A 27,172-nucleotide genomic window follows, 5' to 3' on the forward strand; every position below is an offset into this window, starting at 1 on the left:
GGCAGCTCCTGCTGGTGGTGTCTGGAGTAGCAGGCGGCCAGGCAGCTCCAACTGGTGGTGTCTGGAGTAGCAGGCGGCCAGGCAGCTCCTGCTGGTGGTGTCTGGAGTAGCAGGCGGCCAGGCAGCTCCTGCTGGTGGTGTCTGGAGTAGCAGGCGGCCAGCCAGCTCCTGCTGGAGGTGTCTGGAGTAGCAGGCGGCCAGGCAGCTCCTGCTGGTGGTGTCTGGAGTAGCAGGCGGCCAGCCAGCTCCTGCTGGAGGTGTCTGGAGTAGCAGGTGGCCAGGCAGCTCCTGCTGGTGGTGTCTGGAGTAGCAGGCGGCCAGGCAGCTCCTGCTGGTGGTGTCTGGAGTAGCAGGCGGCCAGGCAGCTCCTGCTGGTGGTGTCTGGAGTAGCAGGCGGCCAGGCAGCTCCTGCTGGTGGTGTCTGGAGTACCAGGCGGCCAGGCAGCTCCTGCTGGAGATGTCTGGAGTAGCAGGCGGCCAGGCAGCTCCTGCTGGTGGTGTCTGGAGTAGCAGGTGGCCAGCCAGCTCCTGCTGGTGGTGTCTGGAGTAGCAGGTGGCCAGCCAGCTCCTGCTGGTGGTGTCTGGAGTAGCAGGCGGCCAGGCAGCTCCTCCTGGTGGTGTCTGGAGTAGCAGGCGACCATTCACATGATGGTGTGGCAGCTCACCGCTTCGCCGTAATAATAGTGTACCGCTTCAGAATCGTCCACAAACCACTCTTAATTGAGTAAATCAACTTTACAGTAAGCGTGAGTGTGTGTGTGATGGGAGTGCGGGCCACGGGCGGGCCACGGGCGGGCCACGGGCGCGTACTGGGCCAACATCAATTTTGTTTAATGACTTAGTTTGTGGCGCTGCCTTCAGGAGACCTCAATTGCCTGTGTGAGTGAGTGTGGGAGGGAGGTCTCTCCAACACCACCTTTGGTGCTGGTGTGGGAGGTCTCTCCAACACCACCTTTGGTGCAGTCGCACATGACAATTTTTTTTTTTTTTTTTTTGCCATGACAATCATTCCTGGAGTCCCAAGAACTGCCAAAACGTCTAATCTACGAGAGAAGTTGTCCCTCCCCAGTGTTAAAAGCAGAATTAAGGAGCTGAATGCTAAGCTTGCAATTAAGATAGCCAGAGATCCCCATTACGATGATATTGCTAAGAAAAAGCTGAGTTCTGTGCTGTTAACAAGAGGAAACAGGAGAAGCAAAAATGTCATCACAGATCAGTCTGCTACCTGGAAGAGCTTCACCTGCTTGAGCAAGCCCGTGAGCTCCTGCCTGTAGAGAGGTTACCTCCCTGGGAGGATGACTCATGCAGGATTATCATCAATGAAATGACAATGAAAAAATCCAACATGATACCACAAGAAATGAGGCACATTTATATGGAGGAAATCTATAAAGAAGCCGGAAATGAGTTAGATTAATTCTATACTGACGGGTCATCTAACCCGGTCAATGGCAGGGCTGGTGCAGCATACACTGTAATTAGGAACAATGCCTTACAACGTGGAAATGAAGAAAAAGCACGTATTGAGAACTATGCCTCTTCAACACAAGCAGAGCTAACTGCCATTGTTATGGCGTTAAGATTCCTTAAACGCGGCACCAACGGTGCAGAGATCTGCACTCACTCTAAACCAGTGCTACAAAGCCTTACTAAAATTCTTGCAGGAAAATCTTGAGATAGTCGCTGAGATCAGGAGAGCTGTGAGAGTACTAACCAATCAAGGAAGAGTCGTCAAGTTTCTGTGAATCCACAGAAATTTCACGGGAGCCGGTCGGCCGAGCGGACAGCACACTGGACTTGTGATCATGTGGTCCCGGGTTCGATCCCAGGCGCCGGAGAGAAACAATGGGCAGAGTTTCTTTCACCCTATGCCCCTGTTACCTAGCAGTAAAATAGGTACCTGGGTGTTAGTCAGCTGTCACGGGCTGCTTCCTGGGGGTGGAGGCCTGGTCGAGGACCGGGCCACGGGGACAGTAAAGCCCCGAAATCATCTCAAGATAACCATCCCCTCCCTTGTTGGAATCTGTGGAAATGAACGAGCAGAACATTATGGTAGACAGGGGTAGACAGGGGTAGAACATCATGGTAGACAGGGGTAGACAGGGGTAGAACATTATGGTAGACAGGGGTAGACAGGGGTAGAACATCATGGTAGACAGGGGTAGAACATCATGGTAGACAGGGGTAGACAGGGGTAGAACATTATGGTAGACAGGGGTAGAACATTATGGTAGACAGGGGTAGAACATTATGGTAGACAGGGGTAGACAGGGGTAGAACATCATGGTAGACAGGGGTAGAACATCATGGTAGACAGGGGTAGAACATCATGGTAGACAGGGGTAGAACATCATGGTAGACAGGGGTAGAACATCATGGTAGACAGGGGTAGAACATCATGGTAGACAGGGGTAGAACATCATGGTAGACAGGGGTAGACAGGGGTAGAACATCATGGTAGACAGGGGTAGACAGGGGTAGAACATCATGGTAGACAGGGGTAGACAGGGGTAGAACATCATGGTAGACAGGGGTAGAACATCATGGTAGACAGGGGTAGACATTAATAAACAGGGGGGGGGGGGTTGGCGGGTGGATGGAATGGACTTTGGTCATTGTTTATAAGGACGGGCTGCTGGAGCATACAGTAAACACGTGAAACACCTAAGCTTACAGTTGTTGTATAGAGTGCGAGTGTATTCACGTGTGTAGGTGTAGTGTTGTCAGTATCTTCTTGAGATGATTTCGGGGCTTTAGTGTCCCCGCGGCCCGGTCCTCGACCAGGCCTCCACCCCCAATAAGCAGCCCGTGACAGCTGACTAACACCCAGGTACCTATTTTACTGCTAGGTAACAGGGGCATAGGGTGAAAGAAACTCTGCCCATTGTTTCTCGCCGGCGCCTGGGATCAAACCCAGGACCACAGGATCACAAATCCAGCGTGCTGTCCGCTCGGCCGACCGGCTCCCTGTAGTGTACAGTAGTGTACAGGCTGTGTGTACTCCCTCTCTCACTGGTCCACGACTGATGACGCGTCCTCTCCGTTAAGCGCACCTCAACACGCGCTTAAGACGCGCTTAAGCGCACCTGAAGACGGTATACAGGTGTGTGGCGGGCGGAGGTGTGTGTGTGTGCCAGGTCAGTACAGGTGCTCAGGCTGCTGAGGTCAGCACAGGTGCTGTGCACGTGTGGGGTGACCCGGGATGGTGACGGCTGTACATTTTATGCCCCCCCAACACCCCCCTCCCCTCCAACACCCCCCTCCCCCTCCCCTCCAACACCCCCCTCCCCCTCCCCTCCAACACCCCCCTCCCCCTCCCCTCCAACACCCCCCTCCCCCTCCCCTCCAACACCCCTCTCCCCCACCCCTCCAACACTCCCCCACCCCTCCAACACTCCCCCACCCCTCCTACACCCCCCTCCCCCACCCCTCCAACACCCCCTTCCCCCACCCCTCCAACACCCTCCCCCCCCCATCTTAACAACTATCATCTTGCCGCTGCTCTCATTTTAAACTGTATTGATATTTAACTGTTCATTTGTTCTTCCCGCAGGTGAGTGTAATGGCGGCAGATGGTGGTGCAGCGGTAAGGGAGGTGAGTGTCTTGGTGTACACATCTCTATATTACCCCTACACCCCAGGCGGGAGGTGTACATAGTACATAACTAAGTACATAATAATGTACATAGTACGTCCTCCCAGCGACTATAAGAAATATTGCCGGAACAACTGTGGACATCTTCAAGAGAAAACTGGACGGTTTTCTAAGAGAAGTTCCAGATCAGCCTGGCTGTGGTGGGTATGTGGGCCTGCGGGCCGCTCCAAGCAACAGCCTGGTGGACCAAACTCTCACAAGTCAAGCCTGGCCTCGGGCCGGGCTTGGGGAGTAGGACAACTCCCAGAACCCCATCAACCAGGTATATGTGGGCCTGCGGGCCGCTCCAAGCAACAGCCTGGTGGACCAAACTCTCACAAGTCAAGCCTGGCCTCGGGCCGGGCTCGGGGAGTAGAACAACTCCCAGAACCCCGTCAACCAGGTATATGTGGGCCTGCGGGCCGCTCCAAGCAACAGCCTGGTGGACCAAACTCTCACAAGTCAAGCCTGGCCTCGGGCCGGGCTTGGGGAGTAGGACAACTCCCAGAACCCCATCAACCAGGTATATGTGGGCCTGCGGGCCGCTCCAAGCAACAGCCTGGTGGACCAAACTCTCACAAGTCAAGCCTGGCCTCGGGCCGGGCTCGGGGAGTAGAACAACTCCCAGAACCCCGTCAACCAGGTATAGTTAATTTACACTTGACGGATACTAGAGGGACGTAGTTTCAAACCTACACATAGAAATAACGCCACACGAGACCAGGAGACATGGCAGGATGTGCAGAATAGTCCATGGCGTTCTCTCAGTAGGTACAATAGGTACCTATGCAATAGTACCTATGCAATGTGCAATAGGTACTCTGAGAGACGACAGAAACCAAGAAAGAACCAAGATTTTCAACACTCTTAACGTAGGGGGCATAACAGTCTCCGTGGTGTAGCGGTAAGACACTCGCCTGGCGTTCCGCGAGCGCTATGTCATGGGTTCGTATCCTGGCCGGGGAGGATTTACTGGGCGCAAATCCTTAACTGTAGCCTCTGTTTAACGCAACAGTAAAATGTGTACTTGGTTGTAACAAGGATTCTTCGCGGCGGGGATCGTATTCCAGGGACCTGCCCGAAACGCTACGCGTACTAGTGGCTCTACAAGAATGTAACAACTCTTGTATATATCTCAAAAAAAAAAAAAAAGAAAACTGGTCGACCCCTCACAATGTTCAAGAGAGAACTTGACAAACACCTCCAAAGGATAACTGATCAACCAGTCTGTGACTCATACCTCAGGCTGCGAGCAGCCGCCTCCAACAGCCTGTTTGACCAGTCCACCAATTAGGAGGCCTGGTCAGAGACCGGGCCGCGGGACACCAATGCCCGGAAGCAACTAAAGGCAGGTAGTGGGAGGCCAAACATTCAAGCTTAAGAATCATGACGTACACGGGGGGTACACGAACAAAGGGCCTGACAGCTGAGTGGACAGCGCTTCGGATTCCTAGTCCTGAGGTTCCGGGTTCGATCCCCTGTGGAGGCGGAACAAATTGACAGTTTCTTTCACCCTGATGGGCTTGTTCACCTAGCAGTAAATAGGTACCTGGGAATTAGACAGCTGCTACGGGCTGCTTCCTGGGGGTGTGTAACAAAAAGGAGGCCAGGTCGAGGACCGGGCCGCGGGGACGCCAAGCCCCGAAATCCTCTCAGGATAACTCAAGCTAACAAGGGGACACAGGTGGAAAATGAGTACCCAAATGAGCCACAGAGACGTTAGAAAGAAGTTTTTCAGTGTCAGAGTAGTTAACAAATGGAATGCATTAGGCAGTGATGTGGTGGAGGCTGACTCCATACACAGCTTCAAGTGTAGATATGATAGAGCCCAATAGGCTCAGGAACCTGTACACCTGTTGATTGACAGTTGAGAGGCGGGACCAAAGAGCCAGAGCTCAACCCCCGTAAGCACACAGTACACCAGTTGATTGACGGTTGAGAGGCGGGACCAAAGAGCCAGAGCTCAACCCCCGCAAGCACACAGTACACCAGTTGATTGACGGTTGAGAGGCGGGACCAAAGAGCCAGAGCTCAACCCCCACAAGCACACAGTACACCAGTTGATTGACGATTGAGAGGCGGGACCAAAGAGCCAGAGCTCAACCCCCACAAGCACACAGTACACCAGTTGATTGACGGTTGAGAGGCGGGACCAAAGAGCCAGAGCTCAACCCCCACAAGCACACAGTACACCAGTTGATTGACAGTTGAGAGGCGGGACCAAAGAGCCAGAGCTCAACCCCCGCAAGCACACACACTCAGCACTGTAAGAGCAAGGCCGGTGACGTCGTGTGGGGGGGGGGAGGGAATCGGTGATTGTACTAGCATACTTGGGTTTGCAGGATCGGGCTTCGCTAGTTAAACGGTGCCGCTAGTTAGTACCGCTAGTTAAACGGTGCCGCTAGTTAGTACCGCTAGTTAAACGGTGCCGCTAGTTAGTACCGCTAGTTAAACGGTGCCGCTAGTTAGTACCGCTAGTTAAACGGTGCCGCTAGTTAGTACCGCTAGTTAAACGGTGCCGCTAGTTAGTACCGCTAGTTAAACGGTGCCGCTAGTTAGTACCGCTAGTTAAACGGTGCCGCTAGTTAGTACCGCTAGTTAAACGGTGCCGCTAGTTAGTACCGCTAGTTAAACGGTGCCGCTAGTTAGTACCGCTAGTTAAACGGTGCCGCTAGTTAGTACCGCTAGTTAAACGGTGCCGCTAGTTAGTACCGCTAGTTAAACGGTGCCGCTAGTTAGTACCGCTAGTTAAACGGTGCCGCTAGTTAGTACCGCTAGTTAAACGGTGCCGCTAGTTAGTACCGCTAGTTCAACGGTGCCGTTGAACGGTGTTACGCAAGCACTTACGAACGTGTACATCTTTCCTCAACCTTTGGCGGCTTTGGTTACATTTATTAAACAGTTTACAAGCGTGAAAACTTGCCAATCAACTGTTGTTATTGTTATAAACAGCCTCCTGGTGCTTCGGAGCTCATTAACTGTTTAATAATTGTAAACAAAGCCGCCAAAGATTGAGAAAAGATGTACAGGTTCGTAAGTGCTTGCGTAACTGCTTCCTGAATCTGGCTCCCTGGTCGACGACCGGGCCGCGGGGACGCCAAGCCCCGAAATCATCTCAAGATAACTTCAAGATGATTGCTAAAGAACTGGCTGAACCTTACATTAAGTAAACTTGCCACACTACAGTCACTTACCAGTACGCTAAAAACCACTGGGAGGAATTATTGTCTGTGATCTAAACTGTGTTCTTCAATCACCTCAACCTTACAAGACGGACAACGAACCTCACTGTAGTAATTATATATATAACCTGCTCGATGCCCACACTAACAGCCGGTCGGCCGAGCGGACAGCACGCTGGGCTTGTGATCCTGTAGTCCCGGGTTCGATCCCGGGCGAGAAACAATGGGCAGAGTTTCTTTCACCCTATGCCCCTGTTACCTAGCAGTAAAATAGGTACCTGGGTGTTAGTCAGCTGTCACGGGCTGCTTCCTGGGGGTGGAGGCCTGGTCGAGGACCGGGCCGCGGGGACACTAAAGCCCCGAAATCATCTCAAGATAACCTCAAGATAACAGGTTTAGAATATCTTTTGTATGGATTCAATCACATCAATATAACCCCTGGTGACGACGCAGACACAACAGCCATTTAACATGCTACAAGGATGAAGGTGAACAAGACCCGGGTGCCGCCGTCTGTCTTCAAGACATTATTGCTCCAAATAGTCACCTTTGACAGAGAAAACACAAAACTCAAATGCCTCAAAGCACCAGTGTAAATTTTTTTTATTTATTTAAATCCGAAATCTATATGTTGACCAAACCACATACTAGAAGGTGAAGGGACGACGACGTTTCGACTTGAGAATGGTCCAGGACGGATCGAAACGTCGTCGTCCCTTCACCTTCTAGCGTGTGGTCTGGTCAACATACTTCAGCCACGTTATTGTGACTCATCGCCTGAAACCTATATATATGGACAGCACCAAACGCCCACCAGCTAGTGGGCTGTAGTGGTTGGCCACAGGATCAGGTTGGGCTACCGTTACCTGTGGCAGGTGGCTACAAGGAGCCAATCTCCGAACTCTGAGCAAGAGCTGATTGATAAAGATTAAGCCAGCCAAGAGGTGGCACGGGCATGAATAGCCCCAAAGCAATAAATGAATTACGATCTCACACACTACCGAGTATCCACTTAATTTTAAGACCTGTGACCTCTCACAAGTCGAGCCTGGCCTCGGGCCGGGCTTGGGGAGTAGAACAACTCCCAGAACCCCATCAACCAGGTATCAAGCAACAGCCTGGTGGACCAAACTCTCACAAGTCGAGCCTGGCCTCGGGCCGGGCTTGGGGAGTAGAACAACTCCCAGAACCTCATCAACCAGGTATCAAGCAACAGCCTGGTGGACCAAACTCTCACAAGTCGAGCCTGGCCTCGGGCCGGGCTTGGGAGGCCGGGCTTGGGGAGTAGAACAACTCCCAGAACCTCATCAACCAGGTATCAAGCAACAGCCTGGTGGACCAAACTCTCACAAGTCAAGCCTGGCCTCGGGCCGGGCTTGGGGAGTAGAACAACTCCCAGAACCCCATCAACCAGGTATATGTGGGCCTGCGGGCCGCTCCAAGCAACAGCCTGGTGGACCAAACTCTCACAAGTCAAGCCTGGCCTCGGGCCGGGCTTGGGGAGTAGAACAACTCCCAGAACCCCATCAACCAGGTATATGTGGGCCTGCGGGCCGCTCCAAGCAACAGCCTGGTGGACCAAACTCTCACAAGTCAAGCCTGGCCTCGGGCCGGGCTTGGGGAGTAGAACAACTCCCAGAACCCCATCAACCAGGTATATGTGGGCCTGCGGGCCGCTCCAAGCAACAGCCTGGTGGACCAAACTCTCACAAGTCAAGCCTGGCCTCGGGCCGGGCTTGGGGAGTAGAACAACTCCCAGAACCTCATCAACCAGGTATCAAGCAACAGCCTGGTGGACCAAACTCTCACAAGTCAAGCCTGGCCTCGGGCCGGGCTTGGGGAGTAGAACAACTCCCAGAACCCCACCAAGCAAGATACCTGCCGGGGTGAGATAATGCAGAGTTTTGCAATTACTTTATTCACTTGTTTTCTTGAGGATATTCCCTACAGTGCACGCAAAGTTTGCAAGTGCACGCTGCATCTGCTAGGACAGGTGTATGTAGTGTTTTTAAACACGTGTTCACCTATACCTCAGGTCCTGATATATATAGTGGTTAGTACATTGCGTTGTGCTATACCGAACAGATATAGCGTCGTGAACACGTATACCACAGATATAGCGTCGTGAACACCTATACCACAGAGCTATAGCGTCGTGAACACCTATACCACAGAGGCATAGCGTCGTGAACACCTATACCACAGAGCCATAGCGTCGTGAACACCTATACCACAGAGCCATAGCGTCGTGAACACCTATACCACAGAGCCATAGCGTCGTGAACACCTATACCACAGAGCCATAGCGTCGTGAACACCTATACCACAGAGCCATAGCGTCGTGAACACCTATACCACAGAGCCATAGCGTCGTGAACACCTATACCACAGAGCCATAGCGTCGTGAACACCTATACCACAGAGCCATAGCGTCGTGAACATATACACAGCTGTAAGGAAGCATTAGTTAACAACAAAGGACTCTACACCTGCACCACGCCAGGAAGTAGTCATATGTGGTGTAGCAGATGTTTGACGCTGACTCTTCTCCCACCAACACCTGCGTTCAGAACACCTGCACTCGACAACACCCGCCACAAAGCGTGATCACGCAAGCATTAAAATTTGCCAACTTTCTCCTTGTAACTGTTTTTCTCTCTCAAGTTGGTGAAAACACGTCAAGTTCTCGTATGATTGTTGTGGTTCCTTGGCGTCTGCGACGTGGAGGTCCTTCCGCTCCTCTCTGTACTTGTTAGCCGCGTACTAGGGGGTGTAGGACCCCCTGTTGGGGGGTCAGGTGAAGGGGGCGGGGTGTAGGACCCCCTGTTGGGGGGTCAGGTGAAGGGGGCTGGGTGTAGGACCCCTGTTGGGGGGTCAGGTGAAGGGGGCGGGGTGTAGGACCCCCTGTTGGGGGGTCAAGTGAAGGGGGCGGGGTGTAGGACCCCTGTTGGGGGGGCAAGTGAGGGGGGCGGGGTGTAGTACCCCCTGTTGGGGGGTCAAGTGAGGGGGGCGGGGTGTAGGACCCCCTGTTGGGGGGTCAGGTGAAGGGGGCGGGGTGTAGGACCCCCTGTTGGGGGGTCAAGTGAGGGGGGGCGGGGTGTAGGACCCCTGTTGGGGGGTCAAGTGAGGGGGGCGGGGTGTAGGACCCCCTGTTGGGGGGTCAAGTGAGGGGGGCGGGATGTAGGACCCCTGTTGGGGGTCAAGTGAGGGGGGGGCGGGGTGTAGGACCCCTGTTGGGGGGTCAAGTGAAGGGGCCGGGGTGTAGGACCCCTGTTGGGGGTCAAGTGAGGGGGGCCGGGGTGTAGGACCCCCTGTTGGGGGTTAAGTGAAGGGGCGGGGTGTAGGACCCCCTGTTGGGGGGTCAGGTGAAGGGGGCGGGGTGTAGGACCCCCTGTTGGGGGGTCAAGTGAGGGGGCCGGGGTGTAGGACCCCTGTTGGGGGTCAAGTGAAGGGGCCGGGGTGTAGGACCCCCTGTTGGGGGTTAAGTGAAGGGGCCGGGGTGTAGGACCCCCTGTTGGGGGGTCAGGTGAGGGGGCCGGGGTGTAGGACCCCTGTTGGGGGGTCAAGTGAGGGGGCCGGGGTGTAGGACCCCTGTTGGGGGGTCAAGTGAGGGGGCCGGGGTGTAGGACCCCTGTTGGGGGGTCAAGTAAGGGGGGCGGGGTGTAGGACCTCTGTTGGGGGGTCAAGTGAGGGGGGGCGGGGTGTAGGACCCCTGTTGGGGGGTCAGGTGAAGGGGGCGGGGTGTAGGACCCCTGTTGGGGGTCAAGTAAAGGGGCCGGGGTGTAGGACCCCTGTTGGGGGTGAAGTGAAGGGGCGGGGTGTAGGACCCCTGTTGGGGGGTCAAGTGAGGGGGCCGGGGTGTAGGACCCCTGTTGGGGGGTCAAGTAAGGGGGGCGGGGTGTAGGACCTCTGTTGGGGGGTCAAGTGAGGGGGGCCGGGGTGTAGGACCCCTGTTGGGGGGTCAGGTGAAGGGGGCGGGGTGTAGGACCCCTGTTGGGGGTCAAGTAAAGGGGCCGGGGTGTAGGACCCCTGTTGGGGGGTCAAGTGAAGGGGGCGGGGTGTAGGACCCCCTGTTGGGGGGTCAAGTGAGGGGGCCGGGGTGTAGGACCCCTGTTGGGGGGTCAAGTGAGGGGGGCGGGGTGTAGGACCCCTGTTGGGGGTCAAGTGAAGGGGGCCGGGGTGTAGGACCCCTGTTGGGGGGTCAAGTGAGGGGGGCGGGGTGTAGGACCCCTGTTGGGGGTCAGTCTCACCGTGGTTGGGAGCGAGGATAGTTGGGTAACACGTTCGAGGTCAGTGAGAAACACATCGGATTTGGCCCTGTTTGGGTCCAATGCGTCGCTGGCGGTCGTGTTGACATCTTGTGTTGTATAGGTCAAGCTAGTGGCCACTTCCTCTCGCCTCGTGAGGAGGAGACAGGTTCGAACCCTGGGGGTAGTCGGCCCCGCGGGAACCGTTCACTGTCCACTGTGTAACCAGCCTTCAGACCCTTCTTGAGGTTATCTTGAGATGATTTCGGGGCTTTAGTGTCCCCGCGGCCCGGTCCTCGACCAGGCCTCCACCCCCCAGGAAGCAGCCCGTGACAGCTGACTAACACCCAGGTACCTATTTTACAGCTAGGTAACAGGGGCATAGGGTGAAAGAAACTCTACCCTGGCTGTAAGACCAGATCATCCAGGACCCTGGCTGTAAGACCAGATCATCCAGGACCCTGGCTGTAAGACCAGGTCATCCAGGACCCTGGCTGTAAGACCAGATCATCCAGGACCCTGACTGTAAGACCAGATCATCCAGGACCCTGACTGTAAGACCAGATCATCCAGGACCCTGACTGTAAGACCAGATCATCCAGGACCCTGACTGTAAGACCAGATCATCCAAGACCCTGGCTGTAAGACCAGGTCATCCAGGACCCTGGCTGTAAGTCCAGATCATCCAGGACCCTGACTGTAAGACCAGATCATCCAAGACCCTGGCTGTAAGACCAGGTCATCCAGGACCCTGGCTGTAAGACCAGATCATCCAGGACCCTGGCTGTAAGACCAGATCATCCAGGACCCTGGCTGTAAGACCAGATCATCCAGGACCCTGACTGTAAGACCAGATCATCCAGGACCCTGACTGTAAGACCAGATCATCCAGGACCCTGACTGTAAGACCAGATCATCCAAGACCCTGGCTGTAAGACCAGATCATCCAAGACCAGGTCGTATTCTTCGGGAACCCGTCACTGAATAACGTAACTGGTTCCAGTACCTCGTATGAATCACAGCATTAAGAATAAATAGCTTTACCCCAGTGAACGACTAGAGACATTTTCCCGCCATAACTCAGTCGAGGCGCGAGTTGCGGTTTGAATCAGTTGTCTTCACACCGTTTTCTGTGTCGTCTGAGTTCTTCACATTGTGGAAACCTCGCCACTCTTTCCTTGTTTTGGGGTTGTCTTGATGCCTTTGTTTACGGAGTGAAGAAAAATGGGTCCATGTGTGTGTGTGTGTGTGTGTGTGTACTCGCCTAGTTGTGCTTGCGGGGGTTGAGCTCTGGCTCTTTGGTCTCGGTTCTCAACTGTCAATCAACTGGTGTACAGGTTCCTGAGCCTACTGGGCTCTATCATATCTACACTTGAAGCTGTGTATGGAGTCAGCCTCCACCACATCACTGCCTAACACATTCCATCTGTTAACTACTCTGACACTGAAAAAGTTCTTTCTAACGTCCCTGTGGCTCATGTGGGTACTCAGTTTCCACCTGTGTCCGTGTGTGTGTATTCACCTAGTTGTTTTCATCTAGTTGTGGTTGCGGGGGGGTTGAACTCGGGGTCTTTCAGCCCGCCTCTCAACTATCGAACAATGATTTTTTTTCCACACACACACACACACACACATACACGCAACCCCAGAAAGCAGCCCGTAGCAGCTGTCTAACTCCCAGGTACCTATTTACTGCTAGGTGAACAGGGGCATCGTAGTTGAAAGAGACTCTGGCCATTTGTTTCCGCCATCGCCGAGGATCGATCCCCGGTCCCTAGGACTACGAATCCCGAGCGCTGTCCACTCAGCCACCAGCCGCCCGGTGTGTGTGAGCACTATGGGGTTAATTGTTTGGTTCAGTGTTGCTTGTGTGGTGATGTTGCTGTAACACGGGTTAGGGTTCTCTCTACTTATCTTCCTTCTTTGCCCTCTACCCGTATTCTTACTTTTTATTCTCTACCAAGGGACTCCAAAATATTTACCAAAGCCAACTCCACGCCACGTGGTCCTAAGACGATTGACCGACTTAGGATTCTACACCCAGCATGACGTGACCTAGGCTTTGAGCAAAACCCTAGAGTCGCCTCTACGCTGCCACCACCAGACCAGCAACACCGAGCAATGATCGAGGTCTGGATCGATCACGCTAATTAATCAACCGTGGGGCTTGATCCCCACTATAACCGATGACCGTGGAAACTTAAGAGTGTGAGATTAATTACACGGGAATGATTCGATGTTAGAATCGATGTTAGAATCGGCGCCCAATCCAACTCTGCCTCGTGTGGACCACGTGACCAGGACAAGTATACACATAACCAAATGGAAATAATAAAATGCAAAATGTTAACAAATTTAATTTATTAAAAGAAAAACTAAAACAAAATCTAAATATGTTCACTCCCTATCACTTTAACACTCCCTACTTGACCTGAATGGCAAATGAGACTATTTCTATACATAACAATAGCAACTATACCTTGGGCAACCAGCTCTAGATGTTGGGCTGGTCTTGGGGAGAGGTAAGATGGTTGGCCTCTCCCAGTTGCTCGTTTCCACACTGATCTCTTCCTTGTCTGGTCTACCCCAGACAGAGCATTGTATCCTTCCGCCTAGTCAAAGTTCTACCCAGTTACTAGCAAGGTTTAAGTTATAACAATTAACCTCTGTTGTACTTAATTGATCCAGACTGGTTGAATTATTTTACTGAAATTAAATTACACAAACATCTAACGGCAGAGCTGTTCCCGATCCCCAAAATGGTTAATTGAACTTTGAGAAATAGTAGACCTGTCAACCCTGATGACCTATGACCGCCGGTCACTCCGCCTTACAAGTTAGATCTGATTCGTGACGTCACTGATGGTGACTTAAACTCAATAATTAGAATACTCTTGATATTGTACCCAGTACTATTATACAATACAATTTTAATACAAAATGAATAAAGGCTAATTTCTCTAAATTACTGAATACTATAAGATGATTCATTATACGCAGCTATGAACAAAGATGCCCGCCATTTGTGACTCAGACCTGCTAATTCCCAGGGGGAATGTGTGTTGTTGAAGGTCAGGTCCCTACTCTAAACTTCTGGAACCTAATGGAATAATTCTTACAACAGCCTAGTTTGTTACATTGCCTTAGTGGAGGAGAATGGCTCCATGTCCAGTCCTCGTGGCTGGACTGGTCAACCAGGCTGTTGGACGCCGCTGCTCGCAGCCCGGAGTGAGCACGTCCTTAATGCCGTGCTTCTTGAAGGGGAAAATTCACGCGTCTTAAATGAGGCGTAGAAGAGATGACTTTATCTTGGTGCAGCCTCCTCCGTTTCCCCCCCCCCCCCAACCCCTCCTCCTCCCCCCCCCCTCCTCCCCCCCCTCCTCCCCCCTCCCCTCCTCCTCCCCCCCCCCCCTCCTCCCCCCTCCCCTCCTCCTCAATCGCCACCGATTTCTTGCCGAGTGGTGGTGATGTTGCCACCGAGGGCTGCACGGTTTTTAATGTTGTAGAATTTTTTCTACCACAGACGTGGCCAGACATTTACAATGCTAACCAGCATATATACATTTTCTTCTGTCCTCCATGGACAGGGTTAGAGATGTGTTAAACATATAGTTCAAGGGGTTTATTGCTCGGGTGTCAAGCGGTCAACGTGCTCGTGAGAGGAGACAAGCACACGACATATCACCGTAGTCAAAAGACCCATTATCTCTGCAGAATGTGTCTGTCATCACCCGCTCTTCTCTGGCCCGTAAGGCTTCCTGTTTGACACCTGGTTGATGGGGTTCTGGGAGTTGTTCTACTCCCCAAGCCCGGCCCGAGGCCAGGCTTGACTTGTGAGAGTTTGGTCCACCAGGCTGTTGCTTGGAGCGGCCCGCAGGCCCACATATACCTGGTTGATGGGGTTCTGGGAGTTGTTCTACTCCCCAAGCCCGGCCCGAGGCCAGGCTTGACTTGTGAGAGTTTGGTCCACCAGGCTGTTGCTTGGAGCGGCCCGCAGGCCCACATACCCACCACAGCCCGGTTGGTCCGGAACTTCTCTTAGTAAACAGTCCAGTTGGTGCCGCGTACTCCAGAAATGAGCTCACAAAGCCGGTGCCTCACGGCTGGTAATTAACAGCCGTGGCTACCTTGTAACACGGGCGCTCTCGTGAAGTAGCTGCCACATATAATGAATTGTTTCCTGGCGCCACGTCGGCCTCGCGCCTCCACCTGTTTTGACTTTAGCGTGAAACGGAGGCGGCGCCCTGTGGCGTGGCCGCCTTGACTGACACTGGGGGCTGTGTGGTGGCGTGGCCGCCTTGACTGACACTGGGGGCTGTGTGGTGGCGTGGCCGCCTTGACTGACACTGGGGGCTGTGTGTGTTGGTGTGGCCGCCTTGACTGACACTGGGGGCTGTGTGTGCTGGCGTGGCCGCCTTGACTGACACTGGGGGCTGTGTGCTGGTGTGGCCGCCTTGACTGACACTGGGGGCTGTGTGTTGGCGTGGCCGCCTTGACTGACACTGGGGGCTGTGTGTTGGCGTGGCCACCTTGACTGACACTGGGGGCTGTGTGTGTTGGCGTGGCCGCCTTGACTGACAGTGGGGGCTGTGTGTGGTGGCGTGGCCGCCTTGACTGACACTGGGGGCTGTGTGTGGTGGCGTGGCCGCCTTGACTGACACTGGGGGCTGTGTGTGGTGTGGCCGCCTTGACTGACACTGGGGGCTGTGTGTTGGCGTGGCCGCCTTGACTGACACTGGGGGCTGTGTGCTGGCGTGGCCGCCTTGACTGACACTGGGGGCTGTGTGCTGGTGTGGCCGCCTTGACTGACACTGGGGGCTGTGTGCTGGCGTGGCCGCCTTGACTGACACTGGTGGCTGTGTTGGTGTGGCCGCCTTGACTGACACTGGGGGCTGTGTGCTGGCGTGGCCGCCTTGACTGACACTGGGGGCTGTGTGCTGGCGTGGCCGCCTTGACTGACACTGGGGGCTGTGTGTTGGCGTGGCCGCCTTGACTGACACGGGGCTGTGTGCTGGCGTGGCCGCCTTGACTGACACTGGGGGCTGTGTGCTGGCGTGGCCGCCTTGACTGACACTGGGGGCTGTGTGCTGGCGTGGCCGCCTTGACTGACACTGGGGGCTGTGTGTGCTGGCGTGGCCGCCTTGACTGACACTGGACATTCAGCTACTGGGAACCAAAAGTATATTACACCATAGCCCCTGCATGTAGCACGGGCTATGGTGAGCCCGTAGTGGACTTACCTGGCACAGGAGATGTGCCCACCACACTTGTGTCCACTTCCAGTGTTTGATCATTTTGTGTGTGTGTGGTGGAGCTTGGTGTGATGGTGGTGGGGAGGGGGGGGGGGGGCGGTGACCCAGGTAGGCACCCAGGTAGGCCTACTTAATTTCACCCCCCCCCCCCCCTTCCCTTTGACCCACTTTTCAGCGAGGTGGTAACTGAGCCTTTTTTAGTACGTTAATATCACATTCTGGTGTGGCTACGCTAGTCTGATATTTAATATAATTTAGAAAAGTTGTTATCAAGCATTATGCCTAAATACATTCAGCGTATAATTGTAATTAATTATTATATCAAGTATGATAATTATTAATGACAGCACTCTGGACTTGTGATCCAGGGTTCGATCCCAGGCGCCGGCGAGAAACAGTGGGCAGAGTTTCTTTCACCCTATAGCAGTAAAATAGGTACCTGGGTGTTAGTCAGTTGTCACGGGCTGCTTCCTGGGGGTTGGAGGCCTGGTCGAGGACCGGGCCGCGGGGACACTAAAAAGCCCCGAAATCATCTCGAGATAACCTCAAGACACAACTGGGCCTCATCTTAACACTCTCAGACAAAGACTCAACGTTTGCCAACCCTCAAGTGTACGATGCAGTCTCCGTGGACTAGTGGTAAGACACTCGCCTGGCGTTCCGCGAGCGCTATGTCATGGGTTCGTATCCTGGCCGGGGAGGATTTACTGGGCGCCAATCCTTAACTGTAGCCTCTGTTTAACGCAACAGTAAAATGTGTACTTGGATGAAAAAACGATTCTTCGCGGCAGGGGATCGTATTCCAGGGACCATAGGATTAAGGACTTGCCCGAAACGCTACGCGTACTAGTGGCTCTACAAGAATGTAACAACTCTTGTATATATCTCAAAAAAAAAAAAAAAAAAAAAAAAAAAAAAATTTGCGGGCCCGGGGCGGGGACATCTTACAAAGACATGTATTTGTGTACAGGGGCCAGATTCACGAAGCAGTTACGCAAGCACTTACGAACCTGTCCATCTTTTCTCAATCTTTGGCGGCTTTGTTTACAATTATTAAAGAGTTAATGAGCTCCGAAGCACCAGGAGGCTGTTTATAACAATAACAACAGTTGATTGGCAAGTTTTCATGCTTGTAAACTGTTTAATAAATGTAACCAAAGCCGTCAAAGATTGAGGAAAGATGTACAGGTTCGTAAGTACTTGCGTAACTGCTTCGTGAATCTGGCCCCAAGTCTCCTAGCGCGATGCGTCAGGCTTCACATATTATCCGTGTTTCTAAGGTTTTAGTTTGGAGGAAATCTTGAAATATTTCGTAAACTCTCCCAGGTTACCTCAGGATGATTTCGGGGCTCAGTGTCCCAGCGGCCCGGTCCTCGACCAGGTCTCTTGGTCGAGAACCAGGAGGCCTCGACCACTTGACATGAGGCCTCGACCACTTGACATGAGGCCTCGACCACTTGACATGAGGCCTCGACCACTTGACATGAGGCCTCGACCACTTGACATAAGGCCTCGACCACTTGACATAAGGCCTCGACCACTTGACATGAGGCCTCGACCACTTGACATAAGGCCTCGACCACTTGACATGAGGCCTCGACCACTTGACATAAGGCCTCGACCACTTGACATGAGGCCTCGACCACTTGACATAAGGCCTCGACCACTTGACATGAGGCCTCGACCACTTGACATAAGGCCTCGACCACTTGACATAAGGCCTCGACCACTTGACATGAGGCCTCGACCACTTGACATGAGGCCTCGACCACTTGACATAAGGCCTCGACCACTTGACATGAGGCCTCGACCACTTGACATGAGGCCTCGACCACTTGACATAAGGCCTCGACCACTTGACATAAGGCCTCGACCACTTGACATAAGGCCTCGACCACTTGACATAAGGCCTCGACCACTTGACATAAGGCCTCGACCACTTGACATAAGGCCTCGACCACTTGACATGAGGCCTCGACCACTTGACATGAGGCCTCGACCACTTGACATGAGGCCTCGACCACTTGACATGAGGCCTCGACCACTTGACATGAGGCCTCGACCACTTGACATGAGGCCTCGACCACTTGACATGAGGCCTCGACCACTTGACATGAGGCCTCGACCACTTGACATGAGGCCTCGACCACTTGACATGAGGCCTCGACCACTTGACATGAGGCCTCGACCACTTGACATGAGGCCTCGACCACTTGACATGAGGCCTCGACCACTGTACATGAGGCCTCGACCACTGTACATGAGGCCTCGACCACTTGACATAAGGCCTCGACCACTTGACATGAGGCCTCGACCACTTGACATAAGGCCTCGACCACTTGACATGAGGTTTGACCGCGGTAAAATACACGACAGTCGTAAAGCAGTACTGTTCATAAGTAATAAATAACTCACACTTCTGAACAAAATATTACACATTGTTAATTAATAAGGCAATTCACTAAGAATAATACTCGCCTTATTTTCGGGTTGCTATGCTCCTCACGCCACACCTGGCTGTGTTTACACACGCAGGTGTGTGTGTGTGTGTGTGTGTGTGTGTGTGTGTGTGTGTGTGTGTGTGTGTGTAGGGAGGGGGGGGTGCTGCCTGGCACCCCTCCCCCCCCTGCAAAAAGTGCCAAACCACTTCATTATTCGCTTCCGTAGCCCTTTCCACCACCGCCCACGGGGTGGGTATGGGGTGCATAATAAAGAAATTGAAAATATTCGTTGAATGAAAGTTGATTCTGCAGCAGGTCTATCATGCTGGGGGAGGAACAAGGGAGCTACCTCAAGTTAAGACTGTCCGGCACAGGCCAGGCTTATAGGGGGATATTCGCCCTTACGGCAGGCAAGATTGTCGCTTTAGTGACCCAGGCTGACCTGGTTGATGGGGTTCTGGGAGTTGTTCTACTCCCCAAGCCCGGCCCGAGGCCAGGCTTGACTTGTGAGAGTTTGGTCCACCAGGTTGTTGCTTGGAGCGGCCCGCAGGCCCACATACCCACCACAGCCCGGTTGGTCCGGCACTCCTTGGAGAAAACTATCTAGTTTCCTCTTGAAGATGTCCACGGTTGTTCCGGCAATATTTCTTATGCTCGCTGGGAGGACGTTGAACAACCGCGGACCTCTGATGTTTATACAGTGTTCTCTGATTGTGCCTATGGCACCTCTGCTCTTCACTGGACCTTTGATGTTTATACAGTGTTCTCTGATTGTGCCCATGGCACCTCTGCTCTTCACTGGTTCTATTCTGCATTTTCTTCCATATCGTTCACTCCAGTACGTTGTTATTTTACTGTGAAGATTTGGGACCTGGCCCTCCAGTATTTTCCATGTGTATATTATTTGGTATCTCTCTCGTCTCCTCTCTAGAGAGTACATTTGGAGAGCTTTGAGACGATCCCAATAATTTGAATAATCCCAATAATGCAAGATAATAATAACAGATAATAGATATGACAGATAATAGATATGACAGATAATAGATATGACATGATAGATAATAATCCCAATAATGTTTTATGGCGTCTATGCTCGCCGTATCACTAGGCAAACCGCTCACCTGAGTCACCACGAAATAAAAACACACACATGACTATTTCACGGAAAATTGTGCGTCAAAAGTTGCGTAGTGAAGATTAGCGCTACAGGAGAGCAGGTGTGTGGCTCGTTAAGGTCCACACACCTGGCCACCAGGTGTGTAACAAACCTGTTACTACTACCCGGAAGTTCACGACTTCTTGTTATGAGGGGTTTGTTGTTGGGGGGGGGGGATTGTGGTGATGTCACCTCAGCCTTGATGGGGACTGTGGTGATGTCACCTCAGCCTTGATGGGGATTGTGGTGATGTCACCTCAGCCTTGATGGGGATTATGGTGATGTCACCTCAGCCTTGATGGGGTCTGTGGTGATGTCACCTCAGCCTTGATGGGGTCTGTGGTGATGTCACCTCAGCCTTGATGGGGTCTGTGGTGATGTCATCTCAGCCTTGATGTGGTGATGTCACCTCAGCCTTGATGTGGTGATGTCACCTCAGCCTTGATGTGGTGATGTCACCTCAGCCTTGTTTAGGTGGGGGGGGAGTGATGGTGAACACACTGTTGTTCCACTACAGGCGGTGAAGACAGGTGTGGGTACACCTGTCAGGACGTAATCTTTACCTGGGTGCTACACCTGTGTAGGGGGGGGGGGTAGCCCGCCAGGTGTTGAGTCTGTTCCCACATGGAGAGCAGAGGTACCAAAGGCACAATCAGAGAACACTGTATAAACATCAGAGGTCCAGTGAAGAGCAGAGGTGCCATAGGCACAATCAGAGAACACTGTATAAACATCAGAGGTCCAGTGAAGAGCAGAGGTGCCATAGGCACAATCAGAGAACACTGTATAAACATCAGAGGTCCAGTGAAGAGCAGAGGTGCCATAGGCACAATCAGAGAACACTGTATAAACATCAGAGGTCCAGTGAAAAGCAGAGGTGCCATAGGCACAATCAGAGAACACTGTATAAACATCAGAGGTCCGCGGTTGTTCAACGTCTTCCCAGCGACTATAAGAAATATTGCCGTAACAACCGTGGACATCTTCAAGAGAAAACTAGATTGTTTCCTCCAAGGAGTGCCGGACCAACCAGGCTGTGGAGGGTATGTGGGCCTGCGGGCCGCTCCAAGCAACAGCCTGGTGGACCAAACTCTCACAAGTCAAGCCTGGCCTCGGGCCGGGCTTGGGGAGTAGAACAACTCCCAGAACCCCATCAACCAGGTATATGTGGGCCTGCGGGCCGCTCCAAGGAACAGCCTGGTGGACCAAACTCTCACAAGTCAAGCCTGGCCTCGGGCCGGGCTTGGGGAGTAGAACAACTCCCAGAACCCCATCAACCAGGTATCAACCAGGTATCAACCAGGTGTCAACCAGAGCCCCTGTAACACTTGACTATTATTGTACCCTAAATTATATTGTATCCTAGACGATGCTGATTAATATATACTGAGTAACACTTCCTACTGGTTACACTTGTTAATACTTTTGTAAAAATTGATAAAAGTAAAGCCTTGAGGGTACTAGTTATTTGACACTGATTATTTGGGAGCCGGTCGGCCGAGCGGACAGCACACTGGACTTGTGATCCTGTGGTCCCGGGTTCGTTCCTGGGCGCCGGCGAGAAACAATGGGCAGAGTTTCTTTCACCCTATGCCCCTGTTACCTAGCAGTAAAATAGGTACCTGGGTGTTAGTCAGCTGTCACGAGCTGCTTCCTGGGGGTGGAGGCCTGGTCGAGGACCGGGCCGCGGGGACACTAAAAAGCCCCGAAATCATCTCAAAATAACCTCAAGATATTTATATTTAATGTAATATGAACTGACATATGGTGTACCACTGATGGTTACCAATGGTACCCTTGCAAGGAAATGGTACACAGGGAACAAATTAATTAACTACGCCTCCACCATGCTGCCTGATCATTAGCTATATCAAGCAATGAGACAAGAAACATTGACTTGGAAAGTCCTCTTTCTTAACTGTCATTAATTACGGGCCTATATCAATGAGACAAGAAACATTGACTTGGAAAGTCCTCTTTCTTAACTGTCATTAATTACGGGCCTATATTAATTAATTAACAAAACTATACACAAAGGAGTTTGAAAGGTTCCACTTAATTGACACAGATAGAGAATTTAACATGAATTTATTGAGAACAAAATATGATATTCACCATCTACAAGTCAAACTACTCTGACACTGGCAACTGTCTAGAAATCTTAGGAGGACAATATCTAAGATCACACACATTATCTTCCATGTCCTGATCCACGACCTGGATCAGTGTCTCTCCTAATAAAGTTGTGACATCTTGGCTTAACGTGTTTATGACGTATTAGAACGTTGTTACAACTTGCTATCTTCGTTGTTATAACTGGTTAGGAGGGGTTAAAACTTGTTCGAACGTTGTACCAACGTCGTAGTTTCGATGTGTGTTTGGCAGGTTACCAATAAGATGTTTGACAACCAGCATACACCCCTTCAAGGATGGGATTTATTAATTACAGGCGTGCAAGAGGGAAGGGACGTTTTCCCCTAATGTTTCAACCCGTTCTCGCAAATTTAATAAGTCAATATTGACTTATTAGTTGCGTGCATAGGTGACATACTAAACATAATAGTTTCCCTTGAAAAGCTTCATAGAAAACACCGACCTTACCTAACCTACTTAGTATGTTAAAATAAGCATCTTATTGCTTCGTAATTACAATTGTTACTTAACCTATTATAGGTATAGGTTAGGTAATAATTGTAATTACGAAGCAATAAGATGCTTATCTTAACATACTAAGTAGGTTAGGTAAGGTCGGTGTTTTCTATGAAGCTTTTCAAGGGAAACTATTATGTTAAGTATGTCACCTATGCACATATTTAATAAGTCAATATTGACTTATTAAATTTGCGAGAACGGGTTGAATGTTTACACAGCCAATACTCACCCGGCAGGTGGTTGACCTCTGACCTGGCAGAAAGGTGGTAGATCCCTAGGTGTTTACACATAAGAATCTGGGAGTATAATTCCTGTACAGTGTTTGACAAGACTATCATGAAATATCACCTACTTGAAACTAGCTGACTAAGACTAGTCAGGAATATTTTAATTAACTTTGCAAGACAAGACGATCCAGAGGTCATCTGGGCTGACCTCTTGGTGAAGGCTTTCCTTGGTGTGAACTCTGGCTCGCCACACACCTGGCAGAGCCTCGCCACACACCTGGCAGTCTCGCCACACACCTGGCACAGCCTCGCCACACACCTGGCACAGCCTCGCCACACACCTGGCACAGCCTCGCCACACACCTGGCAGAGCCTCGCCACACACCTGGCAGAGCCTCGCCACACCTGGCAGAGCCTCGCCACACACCTGGCAGAGCCTCGCCACACACCTGGCAGTCTCGCCACACACCTGGCAGTCTCGCCACACACCTGGCAGAGCCTCGCCACACACCTGGCAGAGCCTCGCCACACACCTGGCAGTCTCGCCACACACCTGGCACAGCCTCGCCACACACCTGGCAGAGCCTCGCCACACACCTGGCAGAGCCTCGCCACACCTGGCAGAGCCTCGCCACACACCTGGCAGAGCCTCGCCACACACCTGGCAGTCTCGCCACACACCTGGCAGTCTCGCCACACACCTGGCAGTCTCGCCACACACCTGGCAGAGCCTCGCCACACACCTGGCAGTCTCGCCACACACCTGGCACAGCCTCGCCACACACCTGGCAGAGCCTCGCCACACACCTGGCAGAGCCTCGCCACACCTGGCAGAGCCTCGCCACACACCTGGCAGAGCCTCGCCACACACCTGGCAGTCTCGCCACACACCTGGCAGTCTCGCCACACACCTGGCAGTCTCGCCACACACCTGGCACAGCCTCGCCACACACCTGGCACAGCCTCGCCACACACCTGGCACAGCCTCGCCACACACCTGGCACAGCCTCGCCACACACCTGGCACAGCCTCGCCACACACCTGACAGAGCCTCGCCACACACCTGACAGAGCCTCGCCACACACCTGACAGAGCCTCGCCACACACCTGACAGAGCCTCGCCACACACCAGACAGAGCCTCGCCACACACCAGACAGAGCCTCGCCACACACCAGACAGAGCCTCGCCACACACCAGACAGAGCCTCGCCACACACCAGGCAGAGCCTCGCCACACACCTGACAGAGAATCGCCACACACCTTGCAGAGCCTCGCCACACACCTGGCAGAGCCTCGCCACACACCTGGCAGAGCCTCGCCACACACACCTGGCAGAGCCTCGCCACACACACACCTGGCAGAGCCTCGCCACACACCTGGCAGAGCCTCGCCACACACCTGGCAGAGCCTCGCCACACACCTGGCAGAGCCTCGCCACACACCTGGCAGAGCCTCGCCACACACCAGGCAGAGCCTCGCCACACACCAGACAGAGCCTCGCCACACACCTGGCAGAGCCTCGCCACACACCTGACAGAGCCTCGCCACACACCTGGCAGAGCCTCGCCACACACCTGGCAGAGCCTCGCCACACACCTGGCAGAGCCTCGCCACACACCTGGCAGAGCCTCGCCACACACCTGGCAGAGCCTCGCCACACACCTGGCAGAGCCTCGCCACACACCTGGCAGAGCCTCGCCACACACCTGGCAGAGCCTCGCCACACACACACCTGACAGAGCCTCGCCACACACCAGACAGAGCCTCGCCACACACCTGACAGAGCCTCGCCACACACCAGACAGAGCCTCGCCACACACCAGGCAGAGCCTCGCCACACACCAGGCAGAGCCTCGCCACACACCAGGCAGAGCCTCGCCACACACCTGACAGAGCCTCGCCACACACCTGGCAGAGCCTCGCCACACACCTGGCAGAGCCTCGCCACACACCTGGCAGAGCCTCGCCACACACCTGACAGAGCCTCGCCACACACCTGACAGAGCCTCGCCACACACCTGGCAGAGCCTCGCCACACACCTGACAGGGCTCCCCCCCCCGCTCATTAATGAGGCCCACCGACATAGTCATTAATTAATAATTAACAGGTGTTAGACAGGTGAGTAATATGACGCAGGAGGAGCAGAAAACACGTGATAGTGTTATCTTGAGATGATTTCGGGGCTTTAGTGTCCCCGCGGCCCGGTCCTCGACCAGGCCTTCAACCCCTAGGAAGCACCCCGTGACAGCTGACTAACACCCAGGTACCTATTTTACTGCTAGGTAACAGGGGCGTAGGGTGAAAGAAACTCTGCCCATTGTTTCTCGCCGGCGCCTGGGATCGAACCCAGGACCACAGGATCACAAGTCTAGCGTTCTGTCCGCTCGGCCGACCGGCTCCCCACACCCTCCCCGACCGGGAGGGTGTGTGAGGTCTTGGGGCTTGGTGGCTCAGTGGACAGCGCTCGGGATTCATAGTCCTAAGGTTCCGGGGTCGATCCCCGGCGGAGGCGGAAACAAATGGGGCAGAGTTTTTTCACCCTGATGCTCTGTTTACCTAGCAGTAAATAGGTACGTAGGAGTTAGCTGCTACGGGTTGCTTCTTGGGGTTGTGTGACAAAAAGGAGGCCTGGTCTAGGACCGGGCCGCAGGGACGCTAAGCCCCGAAATCATCTCAAGATAACCTCAAGAAGAAGATACTCCTCTCGTAGATTATCTTGATTATCTTGAGATGATTTCGGGGCTTTAGTGTCCCCTAGGTAACAGGGGCATTCAGGGTGAAAGAAACTTTGCCCATTTGTTTCTGCCTCGTGCGGGAATCGAACCCTCGCCACAGAATTACGAGTCCTGCGCGCTATCCACCAGGCTACGAGGCCCCATCGTAGCCTATTCCCTTCACTCTCCTTCCTTACTATACTATCTTTCTGTGTTTTTTGTATTCTGACTAAACAAAAGACAAATGAGTAACTTTTGAAGCCCCTCTGACAAAGTGTGGGTCACCTGAAGGAGAGTTCAAGTGTTCTTACTGACAGAGCCTCGCCACACCAGGCAGAGCCTCGCCACACCAGGCAGAGCCTCGCCACACCAGGCAGAGCCTCGCCACACCAGGCAGAGCCTCGCCACACCAGGCAGAGCCTCGCCACACCAGGCAGAGCCTCGCCACACCAGGCAGAGCCTCGCCACACACCAGACAGAGCCTCGCCACACACCAGACAGAGCCTCGCCACACACCTGGCAGAGCCTCGCCACACACCTGGCAGAGCCTCGCCACACACCTGACAGAGTTCCGTCTCCTGGGGCCAGATTCACGAAAGCACTTACGCAAGCACTTACGAACGTGTACATTTTTTCTCAATCTTTGACGGCTTTGATAACATTTATTAAACAGTTTACAAGCATGAAAACTTCCCATTCAACTGTTGTTATTGTTATAAACAGCCTCCTGGTGCTTCGGAGCTCATTAACTGTTTAATAATTGTAAACAAAGCCGCCAAAGATTGAGGAGAGATGTACAGGTTCGTAAGTGTTTGCGTAAGTGTTTTCATGAATCTGGCCCCTGGTGTTGTACAGGAGAAGACGACTCCTGACACCTGTTAGTAGCCTAAAAGCTTTCCCTTTTCATTGCTCATGCTAAACTATGCCCACTAGTTTCTATAGAATGAACAAATCCACAAGGGCCGTGACCAGGATTCGAACTTACGTCTGAGAGCATCCCAGACGCTGCCTTAATCGACTGAGCTACGACATGGTCAAAGGGTTGAAACCAGAAGTTCTACTGAACTTGAGAAACTTGAGCTATTGTGATTTCTATGTAGTGTAGTGTTCCATAGACTCCGACCCGCCAATAGGGTAACAGCCGAGGACCCTATTACTGCTGGGTGAACAGGGGTCATGAATTAGGGATTGGGGCCTAGTAAATCCTCCCTGGGTAGGACTCGAACCCAGACCAAATAGCTGGCGAAGCGTGGAGGTGATGATTACCACTGCACCACTTGTATTTGGGGCTAAATTCGTCAATAAAACTACACCAGGCATTAGACGACAATTTAAAAAACGGAAAAAGAAAATTTTAGAGGAAAATTGTATTTATAAGGTGCCAGCGCCCTCCTCCTCCTTGCGGAGCCCAGAGGAACTGTATCTATAATCAATCATAAACATTAAATTCTCCTCTCGTGCGCTTCTACACGCTCTTGATCCCTTCCTGTGCTTCTCCTCCACACTCTGGCTGTTACACTCGCGCTCCCTGGAGACGCCGAGCTGGATGAGGTCTTCAGGGCGGGTAGAACCACCAGTGGGTCCTCGACCCTCGCTCTCCCTTCACCGTCTTTCTGCAAGAGCACTCTGCCCACTCTGCTCCTTATGTACTGGGGCCCCCTGCCT

General features: G+C 53.0%; 1 protein-coding gene across 3 annotated transcripts in view; it reads left to right on the plus strand.

Moving 5' to 3' along the window:
• LOC123773592 (uncharacterized) overlaps positions 1-27,172 on the plus strand; it is a 633,080-nt gene that overhangs the window by 577,399 nt on the left and 28,509 nt on the right. For 2 of the 3 annotated variants that reach the window (XM_069312332.1, XM_069312334.1), the window contains one exon: positions 3,554-3,595. The exons of the other annotated variant lie outside the window; for it this stretch is intronic. In XM_069312332.1, coding sequence (XP_069168433.1) covers positions 3,554-3,595 — 42 coding nt within the window. The remainder of the gene's footprint in view (positions 1-3,553; positions 3,596-27,172) is intronic. 3 annotated transcript variants of the gene reach the window in all.

This window comes from Procambarus clarkii, chromosome 72 (genome assembly GCF_040958095.1).
Source record: "Procambarus clarkii isolate CNS0578487 chromosome 72, FALCON_Pclarkii_2.0, whole genome shotgun sequence".
Classification (NCBI taxonomy): domain Eukaryota; kingdom Metazoa; phylum Arthropoda; class Malacostraca; order Decapoda; family Cambaridae; genus Procambarus; species Procambarus clarkii.